This window comes from Pan paniscus, chromosome 18, assembly GCF_029289425.2.
Source record: "Pan paniscus chromosome 18, NHGRI_mPanPan1-v2.0_pri, whole genome shotgun sequence".
NCBI lineage: Eukaryota > Metazoa > Chordata > Mammalia > Primates > Hominidae > Pan > Pan paniscus.
The window spans coordinates 23,735,306-23,759,884 of NC_073267.2; the positions used below are offsets into that span (position 1 = coordinate 23,735,306).

A 24,579-nucleotide genomic window follows, 5' to 3' on the forward strand; every position below is an offset into this window, starting at 1 on the left:
GCTTTTTAATTGTTTAAGGCAGGACGGTTTATCCATTGCCAATTACTCCATCATGGCTAGAATAAAATTATGATGAATTTCTTTTTATTGTTATTACTGAATGGTATCCCACTGAATGGAGATCCACGTTTAACCTTTCACCTGTTATTGGATATGTGATTGTTTCCAATATCTGGCTACTATGAATGAAGCTATATAAATCTTTGTGTAGACATGTTTTCATTTCTCTTGCTTAAATACCTAGGGGTGGCATTTCTTGATCATAGGGTATTGTATATTTAACTCTGTAAGACACTGTCAAACAGTTTTTCCAAGCAGCTGTATCAGAGTTCCTGTTGTTCCATATCATCACCAACATTTGATAGTCAGTCTTTGAAATTTTTGCCCATTCTAGTGACTTTGTAGTGGTCTCGTTGTGAGTTTAATTTGCTAGTTCTTGTTAGCTAATGTGATAATCGTTTGTGTGCTTATTGGCCATTTTTACATCTGTTTTTATAAAGTTTAGCTTCATATCTTTTTTTTTTTTTTTTTTTTGAGATGGAGTCTTGCTCTGTCACCCAGGCTGGAGTGCAGTGGCGTGATCTTGGCTCACTGCAAGCTCCGCATCCAGGGTTCACGCCATTCTTCTGCCTCAGCCTCCTGAGTAGCTGGGACTACAGGCGCCCGCCACCACGCCCGTCTAATTTTTTTGTATTTTTATTAGAGACGGGGTTTCACCGTGTTAGCCAGGATGGTCTGGATCTCCTGACCTCATGATCCGCCCACCTCAGCCTCCCAAAGTGCTGGGATTACAGGCGTGAGCCACTGCGCCTGGCCAACTTCATATCTTTTTAACATTTTTTCCCCTTGGCTTGTCTATCTTCTTATTGAATTATAAGAGTAGTTTTTGTATTCTGGATATAAATTTCTTGCAGATAAAATAGAGTCTATACCTTTTTTTTTCCAGAGTCTCGCTCTGTTGCCCAGGCTGGAGTGCAGTGGCACAATCTTGGCTCACTGCAACCTCTACCTCACAGATTCAGGCACTTCTCCTGTCTTAGCCTCCCAAGTAGCTGGGACTACAGACATGCACCACCATACCCAGTTAATTTTTTATTTTTAGTAGAGACAGGGTTTCACTATGTTGGCCAGGCTGGTCTCGAACTCCTGACCTCAAGTGATCCACCCACCTTGGCCATGCAAAGTGCTGGGATTACAGGTGTGAGCCACCATGCTTGGCCCAGAGTCTACTTTTGACTATACCTTTTTGCTGGATTGAGAGGAGTCGGGGATAGTGGTAAGATAAACAGGCCATTGTAGTCACCAAGGAGAGAGATGATAGTGTCTTAGACAAGAATGGGGGTTTAGATGGAGGAAAGTAGGTGAGTTTTAAAATTATTTTTAAAAAAGACTTCAAGGGATTCTGGGTGTACTTGGTTTTTCCTTTTGTCTTCTGAATGTCCATATATATATATATATATATATGTTTATATATATGTATATATATGTGTGTGTGTATATATATATATATTAAAAAAACATGAATCACTTCTATGCTTAAATTAACTACAGGAGAATGTCTCAGGAACCTACGACATACTCCCTTTTCTTATTCCTTTTTCTGAGCCATGGAGTGTCGAGTTATACAGTGCCAAATTCCAGGCAGGGTAAGTCCTGAGGGAAGAATCACCCTTTGTGGTTTCCACACAGTTTAGGGAATGAGGTGGGATAGATACATTAGGTACATGATGCTGTAAGTTGTTTTTGGGCTGTGGGTGTGTGCATGTATGATTTTTCAGGATTATTCTAAGAGGATTTTTCAAGCCACGGTTTTCTCAGAGTGGACAGTTATAATTAAAATTCACTAAAAATTTCCTTCATGAGTGGCTTTCTGGGGCTTTTCCTCTAACCCATATTTGTAGTTTTGAAGGTCACACAATTCAATTCTAGTTATACATTCAATGGCTTTCTTACAGATTTGCATCCATTGTTGCAAAACATGGCGGTGAGTATTCTATTTCTGTTAATCAGAGTCCCCTCTACTGGAATTGCCAACTTTTGGTTGTTATACTTGATGTTATCTCTTTGCCTTTTAGGAAGAAATAATAGATGGAAGCTATCTGAATGGTAATGTGCCCCCTTGATCTCCACTTGCTTCTTCTAAGAATTTCAAACAGAATGTAGCTGTGATCTCTCTGGAATGATTCCTTTTAAAGATGTCTTTTCATTTTACTCCCATTGTAGCACTGCTGGATCTCATACAGTTTCAAAGGTAACCTGCCCTAGAGGAGAGGGGAAGGGATGGTATAGATTTTTAATAAAAATTCTTAATGGAAGTCTCTTAATTGTAAAAAGTAATATGTGCTCATTACAAAAAATGTCAATCAATGCACAATGTGTTAAAAGTCAACACCCTTGCTCCACGGGCATCATTCCTCCTCACTCTAGCATAAGAGCTGATTTTTTTCTTTTTTTTGAACGGAGTTTCGCTCTTGTTGCCCAGGATGGAGTGCAGTGGTGCTATCTTGGCTCACTACTGCAACCTCTGCCTCTGGGGTTCAAGCAATTTTCCTGCCTCAGCCTCCTGAGTAGCTGGGATTACAGGTACCTGTCACCATGCCCGGCTAATTTTTGTATTTTTAGTAGAGATGGGTTTTCACCATGTTGGCCAGGCTTGTCTCAAACTCCTGACCTCAGGTGATCTGCCGGCCTCAGCCTCCCAAAGTGCTGGGATTACAGGTGTGAGCCACCGCAACCGGCCTAAGAGCTGAAATTTACTGAGTGCTTTCTATGTAGTGGGTATTCTACTAAGTGCTTGGTATAGAAACAATCTAATCCTCACAAGTGCCACACAATGTAGGTCCCATTGTTATCCCATTGCACACAATGGTGAAACTGAGGTCCAGGAAGGGTAAATCAAGGACACACAACTGGGACGTGAACCAGTGGCCTGGCTCCAGGACCCATTCCCTTTACTGTTGCGTTATAAGCTGCATACAGACAGATACCAGGGACATGGGGCAGGGAACTAGGTAGTGTGGAAATGCCAATATTAATAAACAATTCTAATATGATGAGTACTATAATCGATAAGAAATAGGGGTCTTGGGGCCTCATGTCAGGGATACCCAGTTATGTTAAAGTGAAAGATTCCCATAACCACTCCTTTCCCTAAGATAGCACCAATGGGTACTTTTGGATATATTCTTTCAGTCTAAGTATTTTATTTATTTATTAATTTATCCATCCATCCATCCATCCATCCATCCATCTCTTTATAAGATTACAGGCCGGGCGCGGTGGCTCATGCCTGTAATTCCAGCACTTTGAGAGGCCAAGGCGGGCGGATCATGAAGTCAGGAGTTCGGGACCAGCCTGGCCAACATAGTGAAACCCTGTCCCTACTAAAAGTACAAAAGAATTAGCTAGGCATGGTGGTGCATACCTGTAGTCCCAGCTACTCAGGAGGCTGAGGCAGGAGGATCACTTGAACGCAGGAGGCAGAGGTTGTGATAAGCCAAGATTGAGCCACTGCACTCCAGCCTGGGCAACAGAGTGAGACTCCATCGCAAAACAAACAAACAAACAAACAAAGAAGCAAACGTAAGATTACAAAAGGCTTTTCATAGGCTGGGCATGGTGGCTTATCCTGTAATCCCAGCACTTTGGGAGGCCAAGGTGGGAGGATCGCTTAAGGCCAGGAGTTCCAGCCCAGTCCGGCCAACATGGCAAAACTCAGTATCTACTAAAAATAGAAAAATGAGCTGGATGTGGTGGTGCACGCCTGTAATTCCAGCTACTTGGAAGGCTGAGGCAGGAGAATCGCTTGAACCTGGGAGGCGGAGGTTGCAGTGAGCTGAGATTGCACCACTGCACTCCAGCCTGGGTAACAGAGTGAGACTCTGTCTCCAAAAAAAAAAAAAAAAAAAAGAGAAAAGGCTATTCATGGGCATTTACTGTGTGTTGGGCACAGTCTTACGCAATTTTCATGTGTGAACAAATTTTAATCTCACAGTTGTTAGCCATATTTCATATAAAGGGAAACTGAGGCACAAGAAAATTTATCAAATTGTCTCAAGCCACACAACTAAGTGATGGAACTAGGATTCAAATCCAGTTTGGAGCCCACACTCCTAACTATGCTATTCCAGCCTCTCATGGTGTACCTAGCGTCTGCTTTTAAATGTACATCTTTCTAACACAATCAGTTTGGATTGTAGTCAATCTAAGCAGATTGTTACGGGAATTAGAATATTGCATACAGCTTAGAAATTTGGGAATTGGCTTTGAGAGAATGGGATCCAGGCAGATTCCTAGAATTGGAAACTATCCTATCACTGTGCTTGGTTAAGAAATGTTTTACTTCAGGCTGGGTGCGGCAGCTCACTCCTGTAATCCCAGCACTTTGGGAGGCAGCGGTGGGAGGATTGCTTGAGCCCAGGAGTTTGAGACCAGCCTGGGCAACATAGTGAGACCCCATCTCTACAAAAAATTAGCTGGGTGTTGTGTCATGCACCTGTGATCCCAGCTGCTTGGGTGGCTGAGGTTGGAAGATCACTTGGGCTGGGGAGATTGAGGCTGCAGTGAGCCGTGATCGCGCAACAGAGCAAGACCCTGTTTCAAAAAAAGAGAAAAGAAAAAAGGAAAGAAAAGAAAAGAGAAACCTCCCACTTCCAAGCACAAAGTCCTAACACCCCTGGTCCATCCCTACCTGTCCCCTGGGCACTTAGCTAGTACAGTAGTGCTTGTAGGAGAATCTGTCATTGTGATCTTTTCCTGTCTGTCTTCAACTGAAGCTCCCACGTGTGGACGGATGACCTGTCCCACAGAGTCCTGGCCTATCTGAATTCCCGGAATGTTGCCTTCACCATCCCCAGCCTGCAGGTGTGTACCTGAGACCCATCTATATGTTCCCATCTCAGTGCTCAGGGATTGCAAACTCAGGGGCCAGGTAAGTTGGAGAAGTGGGCTGGATGTAGAGATAGTCTTTGCTTCTGCAAGGAAAAGGGTTCTGTCCAGTTTTTCTTGAAACATGATATAAGCTATTTTGTCTTTCTTTCATTTTCCCACCTTTGATGGAGACATGGTATATTAGGATATAGGCTGAGCTGCTATAACAAAAAGACCCCCAGATGACAGCAGCTCAAACAATTTAGTTTATTTCTTTCTTGGACAATAGTCCAGAGCTAAGTGGGAAAGCCACAGAGAAAAGGCAGCTCTATTCCATGAGGTTATCCAAGGACCCAGGTTCCTTTTATCTTTCTGCTTTGTCATCTCCTGGGGAGTTATTGCCCATGTGGTGGAAACACCTCTTCCCTTCTCCAATCCAGGGGAGGGGTGGGAAGAAGAAGACAAGGGTAAGCATCTTCTCTTCTGAGGATATGACGCAAGTTACACAATTCCCTCTGTACACATTAGATTGGCTCACACACCATAGTCACATCTTACTGCAAAGGAGCCATGTACCCAACTAAAAGTTGAAGGGTTCAATTGATAAAGAGCAGTGAGAGAGTGGATATTTGGATATAGTGATCAGTCTTTCTACCATGGGTCCAAGAAATGTACTACTGTAATGAAAACAATAGCACAAGCGTGTTGATAGGTGGCAAAGGATATTTGCCTTAAGGGGCAATAGGGCTCGTGCCTGTGGTGGTGACTGCGGTGAACTGCACAGCACCTGCCTGACTGTTAGCCTAGTGTGGCATGTTGTGTCTTTATCATCACACTGTGGATAACACAGAAAATTGGAGAAAAATTCTTTCAGTATTGAGAAAGTTATTCAGTTTAGCAAAAGGCCATTTATGTCATTAATTAATGAATAAAGTTCTGACATATGTCTTCATTGTTTCCATTTTTACTTATGTTTTAATGAAAATGGAAACATCAACCAACATTGATATCACAAATATAGTCAGAGAGCTTATTGTCTGCCAGGTCCCAGGACAGCCACTAGCTGGAGGTGGCTGTTGGCCCCACATGGCATCTGCTTTTCTTCTCTTCTTCATCAGTCAGGGAAACTGAAAGAGAAGCAATGCTTGCCACTTTTCTCTCTAGCAGTAATGGATACTCATGAGATGTATCTACTTTAATCTGATACATCTCTTCCTGTGTATATACCATATTTACTTATTCATTCAATATCTACTGAGTTAACATCTGCTTTCTGCCAGGCATAGCTCTAGACACTGAGGACTCAGTAGGGAACAAGCCAGTCATGATACTACCCACAAGGACCTTTCATTTTAGGGGTGAGGCTTTAATTAAGCCACTATTCACCTTGGTCAAGATAGAGAATAATAGCTGGCACTATTGAGCACTTACTGTGTGCTAGCAACTATTGAAAACACTTTACACACTGAATCCTCGTAATAACTCTATGTGGTAAGTCCTTTTATTGCCTCCATTTTGCAGATAAGAAAACTGAGGCCCAGAAGAAGTGTTGCTGATTTAGCAAATAAAAATACAGATGTGACTCTGCGTGGTGGCTCATGCCTGTAATCCCAGCACTTTGAGAGGCATAGGTGGGAGGATTGCTTGATACCAGGAGTTGGAGACAAGCCTTGCCAACATAGCGAGACCCTGTCTCTACAAAAACAAACAAACAAACAAACAAACAAAAAATTAGCTGAGTGTGGTGGTGTGACCTGTAGTCCCAGCTACTTGGAAGGCTGAGGCAGGAGGATTGCTTGAGCCCAGGAGTTTGAGGTTACAGTGAGCTATGATCATACCACCGCATTTCAGCCTGGGCAACAGAGCAAGACCCCGTCTCTAAAACAAAAACAAAAACAAAAAACAGATGTCCAATTTCGTTTGAATTTCAGATAAATAATGAGTGATTTTTTTTTTTTGAGACAGAGTCTTGCTCTGTTGCCCAGGCTGGAGTGCAGTGGTGCCACCTTAGCTCACCACAACCTCCTCCTCCCAGGTTCAAGCAATTCTCCTGCCTCAGCCTCCTGAGTAGCTGGGACTACAGGTGCATGCCATCATGCCTGGCTAATTTGTGTATTTTTAGTAGAGATGGGGTTTCACTATGTTGGCCAGGCTGGTCTCAAACTCCTGACCTCATGATCCGCCTGTCTTGGCCTCCCAAAGTGCTGGGATTACAGGTGTGGGCCACCTTGCCTGGCAAACAATGAGTGATTTTTTAAGTTAAGTATGTCCTATGCAACATTTGAGACATACTTATACTTAAAAAAAAAAAAAGTGTAGTTTTTCCCGAAATTCAAATTTAACTGAGCATCCTGTATTTTACCCAGCAACCCTAGTTCAGTAACTCGTCCAAGCCACACAGCTAGTAAGTGTCAAGGCGGGGATTTGCATGTGGCTTGTCTGGGTCTAGAGTTCACCTTTTGCCCATGACATCACACTGGGCATGTCTGTTTAACGGAGATTTAGAGAACAATTCCCCAGACAGCAGAGGAAATCTCTTTCAGGAGAGGCTGATGGCTTCTGCTCCTTGCCCTGTAGGGGGCGCCACAGAGTATGTTCATTTCGCCTGTATTTTGCTCCTGCGCTGGTAGCTTGGGTTTGGGCACAGTGCCATCTGGGGTTCTAAACTTCCTGGACAAAGGCCAGCTGCTGCTGATGGGAAACTCAATCACCTACAGGGACCAGGCAGGCCATGGAATGGGGGAATCGGGCTGGCTGGGCCTGAGAGTTACTTCAACAAGCAGCTGTCCCTTGGCTTGCCAATTATTGCCAAAAAGGGGATGTGCGCCCGGTGTTGCCAAACCTTTACATTTTTCAAGAGAAGTTGGAAATCTTGATCTTGTGAGGAATCCCATTATTATTATTATTATTATTATTATTATTTTTTTTTTTTAGATGGAGTCTCGCTCTGTCACCAGGCTGGAGTGCAGTGGCGTGATCTCGGCTCACTGCAACCTCCGCCTCCCGGGTTTAAGCGATTCTCCTGCCTCAGCCTCCCAAGTAGCTGGGACTACAGGCGTGCGCCACCACACCCAGCTAATTTTTGTATTTTTAGTAGAGACGGGGTTTCACCACGTTGGCCAGGATGGTCTTGATCTCTTGACCTCGTGATCCACCCGCCTCGGCCTCCCAAAGTGCTGGGATTACAGGCATGAGCCACCGCGCCCGGCCCCTCATTTTCAAATGTTGGCGACTAATGAGGAAATTTGGAGGTGGCCAAACCAGACTGCTGGCCACTAGCTGTGGTCTCTGCAGGGAATGAGGTGGCCGGGCTGGGCCTCTGGCCATGGTGCTGACCATGTGCTCCTGCTCTTTCTGTTCTCACCGACTCTCCCAACACCCCAAATACAGGCAGCCGTGGAAAACCACCTGGAGCAGCGTCTGCACCAGCCGCAGAAGCTGCTGGAGGACCTGAGGAAGACAGACGCCCAGCAGTTCCGCACTGCCATGAAATGCCTCTTAGAAGACAAAAAGGACAGCTTGGTGAGGCGCCCTTGGCATCCCGGGGATAGAGGAAGTCCAGCACCACGTGGTATTTGTTGAATTGAATAAAATGGAGCCTGACTTAGGCCTTGGCCCTTCATTGTCTCTTCCTCTCTCCTTCTGCCTCCTCCAACCCCCTGGGGGCTTTAGGACCTAAGTTTTCTCACTTACTTTCTCCAAAGTTAAAATGAAGAGCCTTACAATTTTTTATTTTATTTTTGTTTTAGAGTCTCACTCTGTCACTCAGGCTGGAGTGCAGTGGCACAATCTCAGCTCACTGTAACTTCTGCCTCCTGGGTTTAAGTGATTCTTGTGCCTCAGCCTCCCAAGTAGCTGGGATTACAAGTGTGCACCACCATGCCTGGCTAATTTTTGTATTTTTAGTAGAGACGAGATTTTGCCAGGCTGGTCCCAAACTCCTGGCCTCCAGTGATTTGCCTGCCTCGGCATCCCAAAGTGCTGGGATTACAGGTGTGAGCCACCATGCCTGGCCTAATTCATATTTTTGTCAGTACTAAGAAATGACGGGTCCTAATTAAGGATCTGAGAATCTCCTGGTTGTTTGGGTCAATAAACATCCACTAGTAAAAATTACTATGCACCAGTGGACACAGAGATCCTCCTGCACTCAAGGAGCTCACGGTCTGGAGGGGAGACAAAAAACAGGAACAGTTAATTTCCACAAAATGAGTTTAGTGATCCAAGAATATCACAAAGCAAGGCCTCTGAGACCTTAAAAACTGGGACTTAAAAAAGGTAAGTCATTTGCTCAGGACACACAGATAATGGAGGCCCTGGGATTGGAACCTGGGAATGCCTGACCCTAGTACCCATCAGGCTTAACTGGTAGGATTGTCATGAGAATTAATCAGATGATGCGTTTGCTCCAAGCTTGGCACAGTAGAGTCAATGCTCAGTAAAATGGAGGCTTTTTTTTTTTTTTCTTAGAGACAGGGGCTTGCTCTGTCACCCAGGCTGGAGTGCAGTGGTGTAGTTATAGCTCACTGCAGCCTTGATATCCTGAGCCCAAGTGATCCTCCCACCTCAGCCTCTCAAGCAGCTAGGACTACAGGTGCGCACTAGCACACCCAGCTAATTTTAAAAATTTTATTTTTTAGGGATGGGGTCTCCCTGTGTTGCCCAGCCTGGTCTCAAACTCCTAGGCTCAAGCGATCAACCTGCCTCAGCCTCCCAACATGCTGGGGTTACAGATGTGAGCCACTGTTCCAGGCCAATCAGTCCTTTTCAAAAGCTCCCCAGATGGGCTGGGCATGGTGGCTCATACCTGTAACCCTAGCACTTTGGGAGGTTGTGGGCAGATTGCTTGAGCCCAGTAGTTTGAGACCAGCCTGGACAACATGGCAAAACTCCATCTCTACAAAAAACAGCTGAGCATGGTGGTGTGTGCCTGTAGTCCCAGCTACTTGGGAGGCTGAGGTGGGAGGATCGCTCAATCCCAGGAGGTTGAGGCTGCAGTGAGCTATAATCACACCACTGCACTGCGGACTGGGTGACAGAGTGAGACCCTGTCTCAAAAATAAAATAAAACTTTAAAAAAGCTCCCCAGGTGATTCTGATGTGCACCCAGAGATGAGAACCACGGGCTTGGAGGAAAGACGCATGAGTCCCTTTAATGCATTATAGAGTTTGGTTCAAGATGCCCTGGGGCCACATAAGGGAGGGAAATCTGATCTGAAGTAGGAAGTTGGAGGGATCAGAGACTTCACGAAGGAGATGGCAATGGAGCCCAGACTTAAAGGATGAGCTAGATTTCACCAGAAAAAGGAAAGATGCAGAATTCCAGGTAGACCAAGGGCCTGAGGTATGCTGGTCAGGTGTATCTGGAGAGTGGGGAGGCTCCACAGTGAGTGGAGCAGGTAAAGGCCTTGACTTTGTTCTGCAGGGAATGGAAAGTTCTAGAAGTTTCAACATAGCAGCATGGTGTTAAACAGTGATCCTGACTTTCCCCACTGTTGCAATGTGTGGTCCCTCCCAGGGCTTCCAAATTGAGAGGCAGCTCTCAAACTGACCCTGGCTTCTGTCATTGCTTTAGGACCTGAAAGACATCATCATCGACTTAGGAGAGATTCGAGAACGAGCCTTGCAGAGCCCTGGCGTGAACCGCAGCCTGTTTCTCATCACACTGGAGAGGTGTTTCCAGATGCTGAACTCCCTGGAGTGTGTGGAGATCCTGGGCAAGGTGCTGAGGGGGTCCTCAGGCAGCTTTCTCCAGCCAGACATCACAGAGCGGCTCCCTCGGGACCTGCGCGAGGATGCCTTTAAGAACCTGTGAGTGGTTCCTCCGACCTTTTTTTTTTTTTTTTTTTTTTTGAGATGGAGTTTCACTCTGTCGCCCAGGTTGGAGTGCAGTGGTGCAGTCTCGGCTCACTGCAACCTCTGCCTCCCAGGTTCAAGTGATTCTCCTGCCTCAATTCCAAGTAGCTGGGACTACAGGGGCGCCTACCACACCCGACTAATTTTTGTATTTTTGTACAGATGGAGTTTCACCATGTTGGCCAGGCTGGTTTCGAACTCCTGACATCAAGTGATCCACCTGCCTTGGCCTCCCAAAGTGCTTGGATTACGGGCATGAGCCACTGCACCCAGCCACTCGCACCTTCTTAACTCATCACACTATCCTTCAGGGGCTGCCGTGAGAATGCAAAGAGATCTCACCTGGCAGCAGGGAGAAGACAAGTGGGGACAGGTTGATATGCACGTTTTGGAGCAAAAGCTTAACATCTGTAGAGTTAGGCTGGGTGTGGTAGCTCACACCTGTGATCCCAGCACTTTGGGAAGCAGAGGTGGGTGGATCATGATGTCAGCAGTTCGAGACCAGCCTGGCCAACATGATGAAACCACGTCTCTACTAAAAATACAAAAATTAGCTGGGCATGGTGGTGGGTGCCTGTAATCTCAGTTACTTGGGAGGCTTGAGGCAGGAGAATTGCTTGAACCTGGGAGGTGGAGGTTGCAGTGAGCTGGGATCATGCCACTGCACTCCAACCTGGGCGACAGAGTGAGACTCCATCTCAAAAACAAAAACAAACAAACAAACAAAAAACAAAAACAAAAAAACCCACATAAATAAATACAGTGGGAAAAAAAGTGTTACTAAATCCTAGCTAGATATGTTGCTTGCTTAAGTGTGTTAGTCAGATTGGGCTGCTGTAACAAAAATACCATAGACTGTGTGGCTAGTAAACAAGAAGCATTTATTTCTCATGGTTCTGGAGGCTGGGAAGTCCAAGATCAAGGTGCTGACAGACTTGGTGTCTGGTGAGGGCTCGCTTTCTGGTTTATAGGTGGCACCTTCTCGCTGTGTCCCCTTGTGGTGGAAGGGGTGAGCAAGCCCTCTGGGATCTCTTTTATAAGGGCACTAATCCCATTCATGAGGTATCCAGCCTCATGACCTAATCACCTCCTCAAAACTCTACCTCTTAATACCTTCATGTTGGGAATTAGGATTTCAACACATGAAATTTGGGGAAACGCAAACATTCAGTCCACAGCACAAAGGCTCTGAGCCTGGGTCTTGTTCCATTGATTTAAAAACAATCTGAGTGTGTTTTAAAGATTCACTGGCACTAAACTGAGACTTTGTTCTTGAGGGACAGCAGAAGGAGTGACAGAGCACTGAAAAAGGAGGACTTTTCTCCTTTTGAGATGCCATGCCAGCTTAGATTGGTTACACCTAGCCCTGCATGAAATTGCGCTTTGATGTAAACCAAATTCGAGGATTGTGTCTAGGACTTGAAGGGCCATAGGCATTGCAACCACCGCCAACTCCCTCCTTTTACTAATCGTAGTGCTTTATGGCCATAAAGCACTCTTTCTAAATCTAAAAATGATTTAGAAGAAGGAAAAGACCAATATGATTATAACAATGTGGGAGATTCCTTTTATCTTTTGCAGCCAAATGACAGTAGGGAAAACAGACAGTATGCTGACCTCATTGTTTCTCTAAGTTGCCAGTTTTTTTCACTAAGATGTATATAAATGAAACCCTTTTGCTCTGCAGGCTATTACACTATTCCTTTTAAATTCAGCATCTCTTCCCTCCTCCGTTCATGCAGGTTGTGGAAGAGAACATCATTGGGAGAGAGAGTTTATTGGTTACTGCTCACCTGAGTAAGCAGTAAGCCCAAGTGGCAGAAAAACCCATTCAAACTGGCTTGAAGCAAAAAGGGAATTATTGGAACATGTAATTGAATAGTTTTAGGTGTAGGGCTGACTTCAGACGCAGCTGGATCCAGAGACTCAAATGATGCCATCAGAAACATCTTTGGCTCTTTGTCATATATGCTGAAAACCACTGAATTGTGCACTTTATTTATGTAATTTTTTTTTTTTTGAGACAGAGTTTCACTCTTGTTGCCCAGGCTGGAGTGCAATGACCCCATCTCGGCTCACTGCAACCTCCACCTCCTAGGTTCAAGTGATTCTCCTGTCTCAGCCTCCCAAGTAGCTGGGATTACAGGTGCATGCCACCACGCCTGGCTACTTTTTGTATTTTTAGTAGAGACAGAGTTTCATCATATTGGTCAGGCTGGTCTCAAACTCCTGACCTCAGGTGATCCGCCTGTGTTGGCCTCCCAAAGTGCTGGGATTACAGGTGTGAGCCACTGCACCTGGCCCAATTGTGTACTTTAAATGGGTGAATTGTAAGGTGTGGGAATTATATCTCAACAGAGCTGCCCCCACTTCCCCAAAAAAGGACCAAGAGGTGAGGAAGTGGAGACAATATGTATGGAATATTCTTTGGAAGGTGTTTAGCTGTGAAGGGGAAGAGGAAAATGGGAAAAATAGTTACATATACCTAAGGAGTGTGTTTGGGGGTATTTTTTATTTTTAAGTTCTGGGGTACACGTGCAGGATGTGCAGGTTTGTTACATAGGTAAACATGTACCATGGTGGTTTGCTGTACCTATCAACCCACCACCTAGGTATCAAGCCCAGCATGCATTAGATATTTTTCCTAATGCTCTCCCTCCCCCACCCCACCCCACCCCCACAATAGGACCCAGTGTGTGTTGTTCCCCTCCCTGTGTCCGCGTGATCTCATCGTTCAGCTTCCACTTACAAGTGAGAACATGGGGTGTTTCATTTTCTGTTCCTGCGTTAGTTTGCTGAAGATAATGGCTTCCAGGTCCATTCATGTCCCTGCAAAAGACATAATCTTGTTCATTTTTATGGCTGCATAGTATTCCATGGTATATATGTACCACATTTTCTTTATCCAGTCTATTATTGATGGGCATTTGGGTTGACTGCATGTCTTTACTATTGTGATTAGTGCTGCAATGATCATGTGTGCATTTATCTTTGTGACAGAATGATTTATATATTTTTGGGTATATACCCGATAATGGGATTGCTGGGTCAAATGGTATTTCTAGTTCTAGATCTCTGAGGAATCGCTACACTGTCTTCCACAATGGTTGAACCAATTTACATTCAGGAAAGGGAAGGTTTTTTTTAAAAAATATACTTTAAGTTCTAGGGTACATGTGCACAACGTGCACGTTTGATACATAGGTATACATGTGCCATGTTGGTTTGCTGCACCCATCAACTCATCATTTACATTAGGTATATCTCCTAATGCTATCCCCACCCCCTCCCCCCACCCCCCGACAGGCCCCGGTGTGTGATGTTCCCCTTGCTGTGCCCAAGTGATCTCATTGTTCAATTCCCACCTATGAGTGAGAACATGCGGTGTTTGGTTTTCTGTCCTTGTGATAGTTTGCTGAGAATGGTGGTTTCCAGCTTCACCCATGTCCCTGCAAAGGACACGAACTCATCCTTTTTTAGGGCTGCATAGTATTCCATGGTGTATATGTGTCACATTTTCTTAATCCAGTCCATCATTGGAGGACATTTGGGTTGGTTCCAAGTCTTTGCTATTGTGAATAGTGCCACAATAAACATACGTGTGCATGTGTCTTTATAGTAGCATGATTTATAATCCTTTGGGTACATACCCAGAAATGGGATTGCTGGGTCAAATGGTAATTCTAGTCCTAGATTCTTGAGGAATCACCACGCTGTCTTCCACAATGGTTGAATCAATTTACACTCCAACCAACAGTGTAAAAGCGTTTCTATTTCTCCACATCCAGGAGAGGGAAGGGTTTTAACACAAGACAGCTTTGGGTCACATTTGCTGTTGTGACTCCCTTTTTAATGCAGCCCCCACCTGCTTGTTATTAGCTGATGCCTGTTTTTGTGTCATTTAGATCTGCAGTGTTCAAAGATCTCTACGACAAAACCTCGGCTCATTCCCAGAGAGCTCTCTATTCCTGGATGACTGGAATATTGCAGACATCCTCCAATGCCACTGGTGAGCCTGTACTTGGAGGTGGGGTCACTTTTTGGGGGAAGAATATCTTCAGAAGAGGTGCTTCATCTCTGAAAACATGGATTTGATGTTGTTCTCTTCTGATTTTTACCACCTCCCACCGCTTCGAAAAACAGTTTGATGTGGCTTATGGAGTAAAACACATACCCCATTTCGTCAATGCAATTCGCACATGTGGAAGTCTGAAATAATGATGTGTTTGTATTTCATAATCTATGTTGTGTCCTAGTTTTTCAGTGGAATATAAATAATGATGGTAGCTTAGATTCAATGTGAACCTTGAGTAGGGGTACAAGTTCAAAATCTGTATTAAAAAATCTATATTAAAATGAGAGAAGAGGCTGGGCACAGTGGCTCACGCCTGTAATCCCAGCACTTTGGGAGGCCGAGGCAGGAGGATTGCCTGAGGTCAGGAGTTTGAGACCAGCCTGACCGACATGGTGAAACCACATCTCTACTAAAAATACAAAAATTAACCGGGCGTGGTGGCGGGCACCTGTAATCCCAGCTACTCAGGAGGTTGAGGCAGGAGAATCGCTTCAACCGGGGAGGCAGAGATTGCAGTGAGCTGAGATTGCACCACTGCACTCCGGCCTGGGTGACAGAGCGAGACTCCGTCTCGAAAAAAAAAAAAAAGAGAGAGACAGAAGAGAATTTTATTAGGAAATCTAGGCAATAAAGCACAGAAATTTAACTCTGAGCGTCCTGGCTACCAAAGCAGGTAGGTCAGGATTTATTTATTTGATGGATGTTGCTTAAAGCCTCCTTGTGTCCTAGAGCAGTCAAATTCATAGAGACAGAAATTAGAATGGTGGTACAGTTTCGATTTTGCAAGGTTCAAAATATTCTGGATATGGCTGGTAGTGACGGTTGCACAATAGTGTGGATGTGAATGTACTTACTCCCGCTCAACTGTACACTTAAAAATGGGGCCAGGTGGGCTGGGCATGGTGGCTCATGCCTACAATCCAGCATTTTGGGAGGCTGAGTCAGGCAGCTCAACTGAGGTCAGGAGTTCGAGACCAGCCTGGCCAACATGGTGAACCCCCTTCTCTACTAAAAATACAAAAAATTAGCCTGGCGTGGTGGTTCATGTCTGTAATCCCAGCTATTTGGGAGGCAGAGGCAGGAGAATCACTTGAACCCAGGAGGTGGAGGTTACAGTGAACTGAGATCATGCAATTGCACTGCATCCTGGGTGACAGAGTGAGACTCTGTCTCAAAAAAAAAAAAAAAAAAAAGAAAGAAAGAAAAGAAAATAAAATTGGGGCCAAGTGCGGTGGCTTACACCTATAATCCCAGCACTTTGGGAGACTGAGACGGGCGGATCACTTGAGGTTAGGAGTTTGAGACCAGCCTGGCCAACATGGCAAAACTCTGTCTTTACCAAAACAAACAAAAAAACAAAAAAAAAACAAAAGCCAGGTGTGGTGGCGTGTGCCTGTGGTCCCAGCTACTCAGGAGGCTGAGGTGGGAGAATCACTTGAGCCCGGGAGGCAGAACTTGCAGTGAGCTGGGATTGTGCCACTGCATTCCAGCCTGAGTGATGTAGTGAGACCTTGTCACAAAACAAGCAAACAAACAAACAAACAAAACAGCGATAGAAAAAAATGGCTATATAGATTAGCAATACAAACAATTTCTCAGATAGCTTCAATTTGTTAAACTTTTAATGTCAGTAATGTAAACAGAATAAACTTTTTAAAAGCTCATTATGTATCAATAGCTGAAGATAGAGAAGGAAACAAAACAAAGTCTCTGCTCTTACGGCCCTATTGTTTTATTGTGGGAGGGTTGGTGGAGAAAATTTTTTTAAACATGTAAGTAAATAAAGAGAGAGAGAGAACTTAGAAATTTAGATACTGGTAGCGGCTATGAAGAAAATAAAATAGTTTGTTGAGACGGAGTCTTACTCTGTCACCCAGGCTGGAGTGCAGTGGCACAATCTCGGCTCACTGCAACCTCTGCCTCTGGAGTTCAAGTGATTCTCCTGTCTCAGCTCCTGAATAGCTGAGAGTATAGGTGCCTGCCACCATGTCCAGCTGATTTTTGTATTTTTAGTAGAGATGTGATTCCTCCATGTTGGCCAGGCTGGTCTCAAACTCCTGACCTCAACAGATCCACCTGGCTTGGCCTCCCAAAGTGCTGGGATTACAGGCATGAGCCACTGCACCCAGGCAGAAAGGATATTACAGGTACTTTAGACTAGAAGAGCGCTTGGCAAATGTTTTCTGTAAAGGACCAGGTAAATATTTTAGGCTTTGTAAGCCTACCGTCTCTGCCTCAGCTATTCAGCTCTGACACTGCAGCTTGAAGACAGCTGTAGACAATAGATGAATGAGCATGCCTGTGTCCCAGTAAAGCTTTATTAATGGATGCTGAAATTTGCATAATTTTCATGTGTCACCAAATAGGATTCTTCTTTTGATTTTCCTTTCAGCTATTAAAAAAGGTAAAAAGCAGGCAGGGTGCAGTGGCTCATGCTTGTAATCCCAGCACTTCGGGAGGCCCAGGCAGGAGGATTACTTGAAGCCAAAAGTTCAAGACCAGCCTGGGCAACATAGCAAGACCCCATTTCTTAAAAAATTTATTAAAAAATAGCTGGTGTCCTGGTACATGCCTGTAGTCCCAGCTACTCTGGAGGCTGAGGAGGGGAGGATCCCTTGAACCTAGGAGTTTGAGACTGCAGTGAGCCATGATGGAGCCACTGGACTCCAGCCTGGGTGACAGAGCGAGACCTTGTCTCTAAAAAAAAGTCCAAAATAATAAATGTAAAAACCACTTTTGGCTCATGGGCTGTATAAAAACAGATGATGGGCTGAGTTTGCCCCATGGATTGTAGTTTGCCAACTCTTGGACTAAGGAATCAGGGAAGACCTCTCAAGTGGGTGACATTTGAATCAAGACCAAAATGAGGAGATGGAACCAGTCACGTAAGGCTCTGGAGAAAGGGCATCCCAGAGAGAGATCCCAGGAAATACAAAGGCCCTGAGCTGGGAATGAGCTCGGTGTGGGGAAAACATAAGGAAAGCAGATGGGGCTGGAGGATGGGGAATGCCAATCAATCTTTTCCTGGAATTCAGCTCTGAGATTTGTGCATAATGAACATTAAACAACATCATAATCAAAGTCTCAAATGCATAGTAGAATTCCCTCTGCCTGGTGCATAATTGTGGCCTCCAGGAATCAGAGTCTCACACTGGGTAACCATGAGAAAGCCACTCAACCTTCAGACTTCTCTGTCTTTATTGCCAGAGTTTAATTAGGCACAGACTTTCCTTCTAAAATTCTTATACGGTGCGCTTCATTATTAAACTACAGTGAGTTAAAATTAATTCTGTTTGGACTTAAATTGTTTTTTCATGAAGGCCCTTGAGGGAACTGGAAATACGTTGGCTGTTAAAAATATCCCAACCTTGCTGGCCAGGCGTGGTCGCTTACACCTGTAATCCTAGCATTTTGGAAGGCTGAGGAAGGAGGATTGCTTGAGGCCAGGAGTTCAAGGCCAGCCTGGGCAATGTAGTGAAACCCCCCCTCTCTATACAAAAAAATTAAAAGATTAGCCTGATGTGGTGATGTGTGCCTGTAATCCTAGCTACTAGGGAGGCTGAGGCAGGAGTTTGAGGCTTCAGTGAGCTATGATCATCCAACTGCACTCCAGCCTGGACAACAGAGGAAGAAAAAAAAAATCCCAAGCTTGGGGATGATTGATCTGCGGAAATACAGTTTATGCTTAGTAATAAGTTAAAAAATAAACAACTAAGCTTGGTTCTTTGTGAATGTGTGATTCTAGCCTCAAAAGTTTCCAGCCCTCTATATAGGCAAGGCAAATGTCCAGGGTCCCCATCTAGAGGATCGTAGGAGTCTGCCTGTGTCACCCCAACATCTTTGATTCCTGGTTTGGGAGAGGCACTCCATATTTTCTTGTGAATCAGTCCATATAAAAGTTGATTTCTCCATCTTGTTTGGGCATCTGTCATTGCCCACGGCTTCTGCAAATAGCTCTTGGTGTTAGAGTCACTGCACCCTGTAAATGCTCCCCACTTCCTTCATTTTCCCCAAATGCCTCCAATACGATATCGTGTGTAAATGTCTTTTGCTAAAGAACTGGGGAGCATTGGCAGCCACTTCCAGCTCAGTGAAACTTGAAGTCTGATCCTAGACTTGAGATATATATATATATATATATATATATATATTTTTTTTTTTTTTTTTTTTTTTTTCTGAGATGGAGTCTGGCTCTGTCACTCAGGCTGGAGTGCAGTGGTACGATCTCAGCTCACTGCAACTTCTGCCTCCCGGGTTCAAGTGATTCTCCTGCCTCAGCTTCCTGAGTAGCTGGGACTACAGGCGTGCGCTACCATGCCTGGCTAATTTTTGTAGTTTTAGTAGAGATGGGGTTTCGCCATGTTGACCAGTATGCTCTCGATCTCCTGACCTTGTGATCCACCTGCCTCGGCCTCCCAAAGTTCTGGGATTACAGGCGTGAGCCACCGCACCTGGCTGACTTGATGGTTTTTAAAATTCCACTGACATCTCAGTGATGGGGAATTTCAAAAGCCAGAACGGGGTGTCAGAGAGAGTCCTCTGGGAATTCAGTGGAGGGAGAAAGTACTTCTTGTGAAGGAGATAAGAGAAGGCTTTAAGGGAGAGGAAAATTTGAGCTTGATCTTAAAGTAGGATTTGGATGCAGAAGGGGTAAGGAAAAGCATTGTAGGTGGTGAGCAGGGCCAAGGCCAGCCAAGATTTGGAGAATGTTTTGGGGAGGTACAAGTAGTTTGCTTTGGTTCAAGTATAGTAACATGGTGATAATCAGTGAGGATGATCCTTACTAGTGGTAGTGATGCAAGAGAGTCAAACATATTTCATGTTGCCAGATTATTATTATTATTATTATTAGACAGAGTCTCTCTCTGTCGCCCAGGCTGGAATGCAGTGATGTGATCCCGGCTCACTGCAACCTCCACCTCCCGGGCTCAAGAGATTCTCCTGCCTCAGCCTCCCAAGTAGCTGGGATTACACCTGGCTAATTTTTCTTTGTATTTTTAGTAGAGACAGGATTTCGTGATTACAGGTGTGAGCCACCACATCTGGCCTCATGTTTCCAGATTATTTAGTAACCAATCGAATGAAAAAATAAAACTACATTTTGTGGGTTTTAACTATTAAAAATAATCTGCATTTCTTATTTATTTATTTATTTTTAATTATTATTACTTTTTTAAAGAGACAGGGTCTCACTCTGTTGCCCAGGCTGGAGTGCAGTAGAGTGAGCACATAGCTCACTGTAGCCTCAAATTCCTGGTTTCAAGCAATCCTCCCTTCTCAGTTTCCTGAGTAGCTGGGACTACAGCTGGCTTTTTTTTTTTTTTTTTTTTTTTTTTTTTTGTAGTGATGAGGGTCTTGATATATTGCTCAGGCTGGTCTCAAACTCCTGGCCTCAAGCAATCCTCCTGCCTCAGCCTCCCAAAATGCTGAGATTACAGGTGCCTGGCCAGAAAGAATAATCTGTATTTCTAACAAGTGGCCAGGTGACACAGATGTTGCAATTCCAAAGACCACACTATTGAGTAACAAGGTCTGAGGTGGTGCGAATCTGTGTTCACATCCTACGTGTGATCTCACAGGTAGGCCCTACGTATATGATTGTTGAATGAGTTAATAACAAATTAATGTGGCTGGGCGCGGTGGCTCATGACTGTAATCCCAGCACTTGGGGAGGCAGAGGCGGGCAGATCACCTGAGGTCAGGAGTTTGAGACCAGCCTGACCAACATGGTGAAACCCTGTCTCTACTAAAAATACAAAAATTAGCTGGGCATGGTGGCGGGTGCCTGTAATCCCAGCTACTTGGGAGACTGAGGCAGGAGAATCGCTTGAACCGGGAGGCGGAGGTTGAGATGAGCTGAGATCACACCACTGCACTCCAACCTAGGCAACAGAGTGAGATTCTGTCTCAAAAAACCCCGAAAAACAAAATAACGAATTAATGAATGCAAGAAGTAGGTCTTGACAGCAAAGATGCTGTTGACTATCACATACCAGTGTAAAGGCTTTTATTTATGTATGTACTCATTTATTCATTTCTTTATTTTTTGTAGATGACTCTGCTTCATGGGTCAGTGCGGAACACTTATGGGTTTTGGGCAGATACATGGTTCACCTATCGTTTGAAGAAATTACAAAAATTAGTCCTATAGAAGTAAGTTGGAAAAGTACATTTATATGTCACCATTACTAATACACTTGGGGTAAGGTGTATTCTCAAACTCTAATGTTCATCCAGCCAGTCAAGGTGCCTTGGAAATTGTATACCCTCCTCAGCCCAATAGACCTTGGGCCTCTGAAGAAAACTATTGGAAGAAAGTTTCAAGTGGGCAGTCATGGGATTGTTTCAGTGTGGAAGGGCTAAGAAAAGAAAAAGAATTGTGGACAACTAAGATCACATCTCTGATGTGAGCAAACATGATTTAAAGGGATTGTTGGCTATGAACCAAAAATCATTTAAGGGTATTTTTGTACTGGAGAAGGCCAAGGACAAAAGATATAAAGTTTCCCATCCTTGGGAGCATGAACTCAAAGCAAAAGCAAAATGGATTAATAGCTACTTCTATTTATAGCTACTTCTGTTAATAGCTACTTGAGCATGAGCAATGGTTAGATTTTAATTCTAGAGTTTACAGTGGAGAAATACACACATTCTAGGATTACTTCACTCACTAGTCAACCTGTCCCTCTCCTTTTGATGTTGACCCAATGACACTAAAATCCCTTGGGCATCATGATTCTTGAATGCGGTCTCCAAAGAATGCTGCCAACACAAAGGGATTCATGAAGAGACTGTGGGCCTTGCTTCCAATTTTTCTTCTTCTTCTTCTTCTTTTTTAAGTCATATGTGCCCTGACTCTTCAGGCCAGTGAGAGAAGTGTTTGCCACAAATGACTGGCCTGTTCAAGGACCTATTGACCCAGCAATGTGTGGTTATTATGAAACCAGAGGCAGAACGAGGTTTCTCTCTTTTACCTAGGGGGCTGGGAGTATTTCAAGTGTCTTCCGATTTTTATAACCCGCAGTCCTAGAATTAACCCCGCACCCCACTGCCATTTACTCTCTCAATGTAGAGTTGCTTTGAGTAGGTAACAGCTTAAATTCTTAGAAAGCTGAGCCCCCTAGAGGAAATTTCTAAGGTCAAGCACTTATTTGCAACTTTTTATTCTCTAAAAATGTAGAGAAGGGAGAAGTCAAGAATAACACTGCTAAAAGGGAATTTTATTTTATTTTATTTGTTTATTTATGAAACGGAGTCTCGTTCTGTCGTCCAGGCTAAAGTGCAGTGGCGTGATCTCAGCCCACTGCAACCTCCTTCTCCCAGATTCAATTGATTCTCCTGCCTCAGCCTCTTAAGTAGCTGGGATTACAGGCACATGCCACCACGCCTGGCTAATTTTTATATTTTTAGCAGAGACGAGGTTTCACCATGTTGGCCAGGCTGGTCTTGAACTCTTGACCTCAGGTGATCTGCCTTGCCTCAGCCTCCCAAAGTGCTGGTATTACAGGTGTGAGACACCGCACCCAGCCTAAAAAGGAATTTTATATGGACAAAGAGTACGATCCACAAAGGAGAGACAACTTTATGAGCCCCTTTGAGCACAGCATAATAGTGTCTCAAAATATAGAATGTGCCGGCTGCCGTGGCCCATGCCGGTAATCCCAGCACTTTGGGAGGCCAAGGCGGGAGGATCACTTGAGCCCAGAAGTGCAAGACCAGCCTGAGCAACATAGTGAAACCTCATCTCTACAAAAAAAATTTAAAAATTAGCCAGGTGTAGTGGCGTGTGCCTGAGGTCTCAGCTACTTGGGAGGCTGAGGTGGGAGGATCACTTGAGCCCAGGAGGTCGAGGGTGCAATAAGCCATGATCACACCACTGCACCCAAGCCTGGGTAAAAGAGTGAGACTGTGTCTTGGCCGGGCGCAGTGGCTCACACCTCTACTCCCAGCACTTTGGGAGGCTGAGGCAGGTGGATCATGTGAGGTCAGGTGTTCAAGACCAGCCTGGCCAACATGGCGAAACCCCGTCTCTACTAAAAATACAAAAATTAGCCGGGCATGTTTGCACATGCCTGTAATCCCAGCTACTCAGGAGGCTGAGGCAGGAGTATCACTTGAACCTGGGAGGCTGAAGTTGCAGTGAGCTGAGATTGTGCCACTGCACTCCAGCCTGCGTGACAGAGCGAGACTCCATCTCAAAAAAATAAAAATAAAAATAAAAACAAAAATAAAATAAAAAGAGTGAGTCAGTGTCCCCCCAAAATTATATATATAATTTATAATCTGCTAGAAATACAAGGAAGAATAGATAGATATGAGTCCTGTAGTAGTAGAAGACTTGCACGTGGCACCCTTGGGCATGTGGGCCAAAAAGGAACAAGAATGTTGGGAATCTGAATAGTATATTTAATAAGTTGAATATATATGCACCAAACTTTGTGTCTTACAAAGAGAACACATACTCTTTTCCATCACCCAAGGGCCATTTATAAACTCATTCATCTATTAAAAAAATTCTGATTCTTCAAAGCAGAAAGTTTGTGGACCACATTCTCTGACCTCCATATAACAAATCTAGAAATAAATGTGCAAAGATTAGCTTTTAAAAAGCCCAGTTTCTCAGATATTAAAAAATAATTCTTTCCTAAAGAATAGTTAGGTTGAGGAGGAAACCAAAGTAGCAGTTACAGACCACTAAGAAATCAATGACAATGAGGCCAGGCATGGTGGCTCATGCCTGTAATCCCAGCACTTTGGGAGGCCGAGGTGGGTGGATCACTTGATGCTGGGAGTTCGAGACCAGCCTGGACAACATGGTGAATCCCCATATCTACTAAAAATACAAATATTAGCCAAGCGTGGTGGTGGGCACCTGTAGTCCCAGCTACTCCGGAGGCTGAGGCAGGAGAATTGCTTGAACTCAGGAGGTGGAGGTTGCAGTGAACTGAGATCATGTCACTGCACTCCAGCCTGGGCGACAGAGTGAGACTCCATCTCAAAAAAAAGAAAAGAAAAGAAAAAAAGACATCAATGACAATGAGAACCAGGAGGTGTATCCAAGTGTCCATGATGGGGCACAGTGCAGACCACCAGGGTGGGGCCACACTGGGCCACTTCCACCCTCCTCACTGATATTCTCGTCCTTGTCCACCAACTAGATTGGGCTGTTTATCAGCTATGACAACGCCACCAAGCAGCTGGACACGGTCTATGACATCACACCTGAGCTGGCCCAGGCGTTTCTGGAGAGGATCAGCTCCTCCAACTTTAACATGAGGAATACCTCCACCATCCACAGGCAAGGGCATGAGCTCTGGGCCTTGGAGCCCTTTCCCAAGATGTGATCTAAGCATCAGAATTCTCTGAGCAGCAAAACACCCAGGGAGGGAAGGGAGGTGGCTGGTCCATCTCTTTGAATAGTCCCATATTTCTCTGTGCATGTGAGGAGAGGTGTCTGCAACTTTTTTTATGAAGAGGTTATGAAGCAGGGTGAAAGGGTAAATGCTTTCTGAGCATCTCCTGTGTGCCAGGCATTTTATGCAACCTTATCAAGTGCTAATTCTGTCTCTCAGCACAGAAATGAAACATTTTAAATACTCAGGACTGGGTCCTGTTCCAAAGTGAATGTGTGATTTCCGTTTAAGTTGAGTCAAGTGTTGGAAATAACTCATGGGTCCCCATATATGAGAACCGCTTGTTATCAGACTCTTAGCTGGGGAGCCCCTGGGTGAGATCAGCTCTAGAATTTAGTGACTGTAATGTGATCCTCCCTAAAACCA

General features: G+C 44.6%; 1 protein-coding gene across 3 annotated transcripts in view; it reads left to right on the forward strand.

Annotated features, from left to right (window-relative positions):
• Positions 1-1,551: 1,551 nt before the first annotated feature.
• Positions 1,552-24,579, forward strand: part of OTOA (otoancorin) — an 82,468-nt gene continuing 59,440 nt past the window's right edge. The window contains exons 1-10 of one of the 3 annotated variants that reach the window (XM_055099999.3): positions 1,552-1,646; positions 1,956-1,984; positions 2,076-2,106; positions 2,224-2,251; positions 4,776-4,863; positions 8,260-8,391; positions 10,445-10,680; positions 14,631-14,734; positions 20,853-20,953; positions 23,959-24,098. In XM_055099999.3, coding sequence (XP_054955974.2) covers positions 1,556-1,646; positions 1,956-1,984; positions 2,076-2,106; positions 2,224-2,251; positions 4,776-4,863; positions 8,260-8,391; positions 10,445-10,680; positions 14,631-14,734; positions 20,853-20,953; positions 23,959-24,098 — 980 coding nt within the window. In that variant the 5' untranslated portion in view covers positions 1,552-1,555. Of the gene's footprint in view, positions 1,647-1,955; positions 1,985-2,075; positions 2,107-2,223; positions 2,252-4,775; positions 4,864-7,058; positions 7,460-8,259; positions 8,392-10,444; positions 10,681-14,630; positions 14,735-20,852; positions 20,954-23,958; positions 24,141-24,579 lie in introns of those variants that run through there. The other 2 variants (XM_055100002.2, XM_055100001.2) reach the window with 2 other exon arrangements.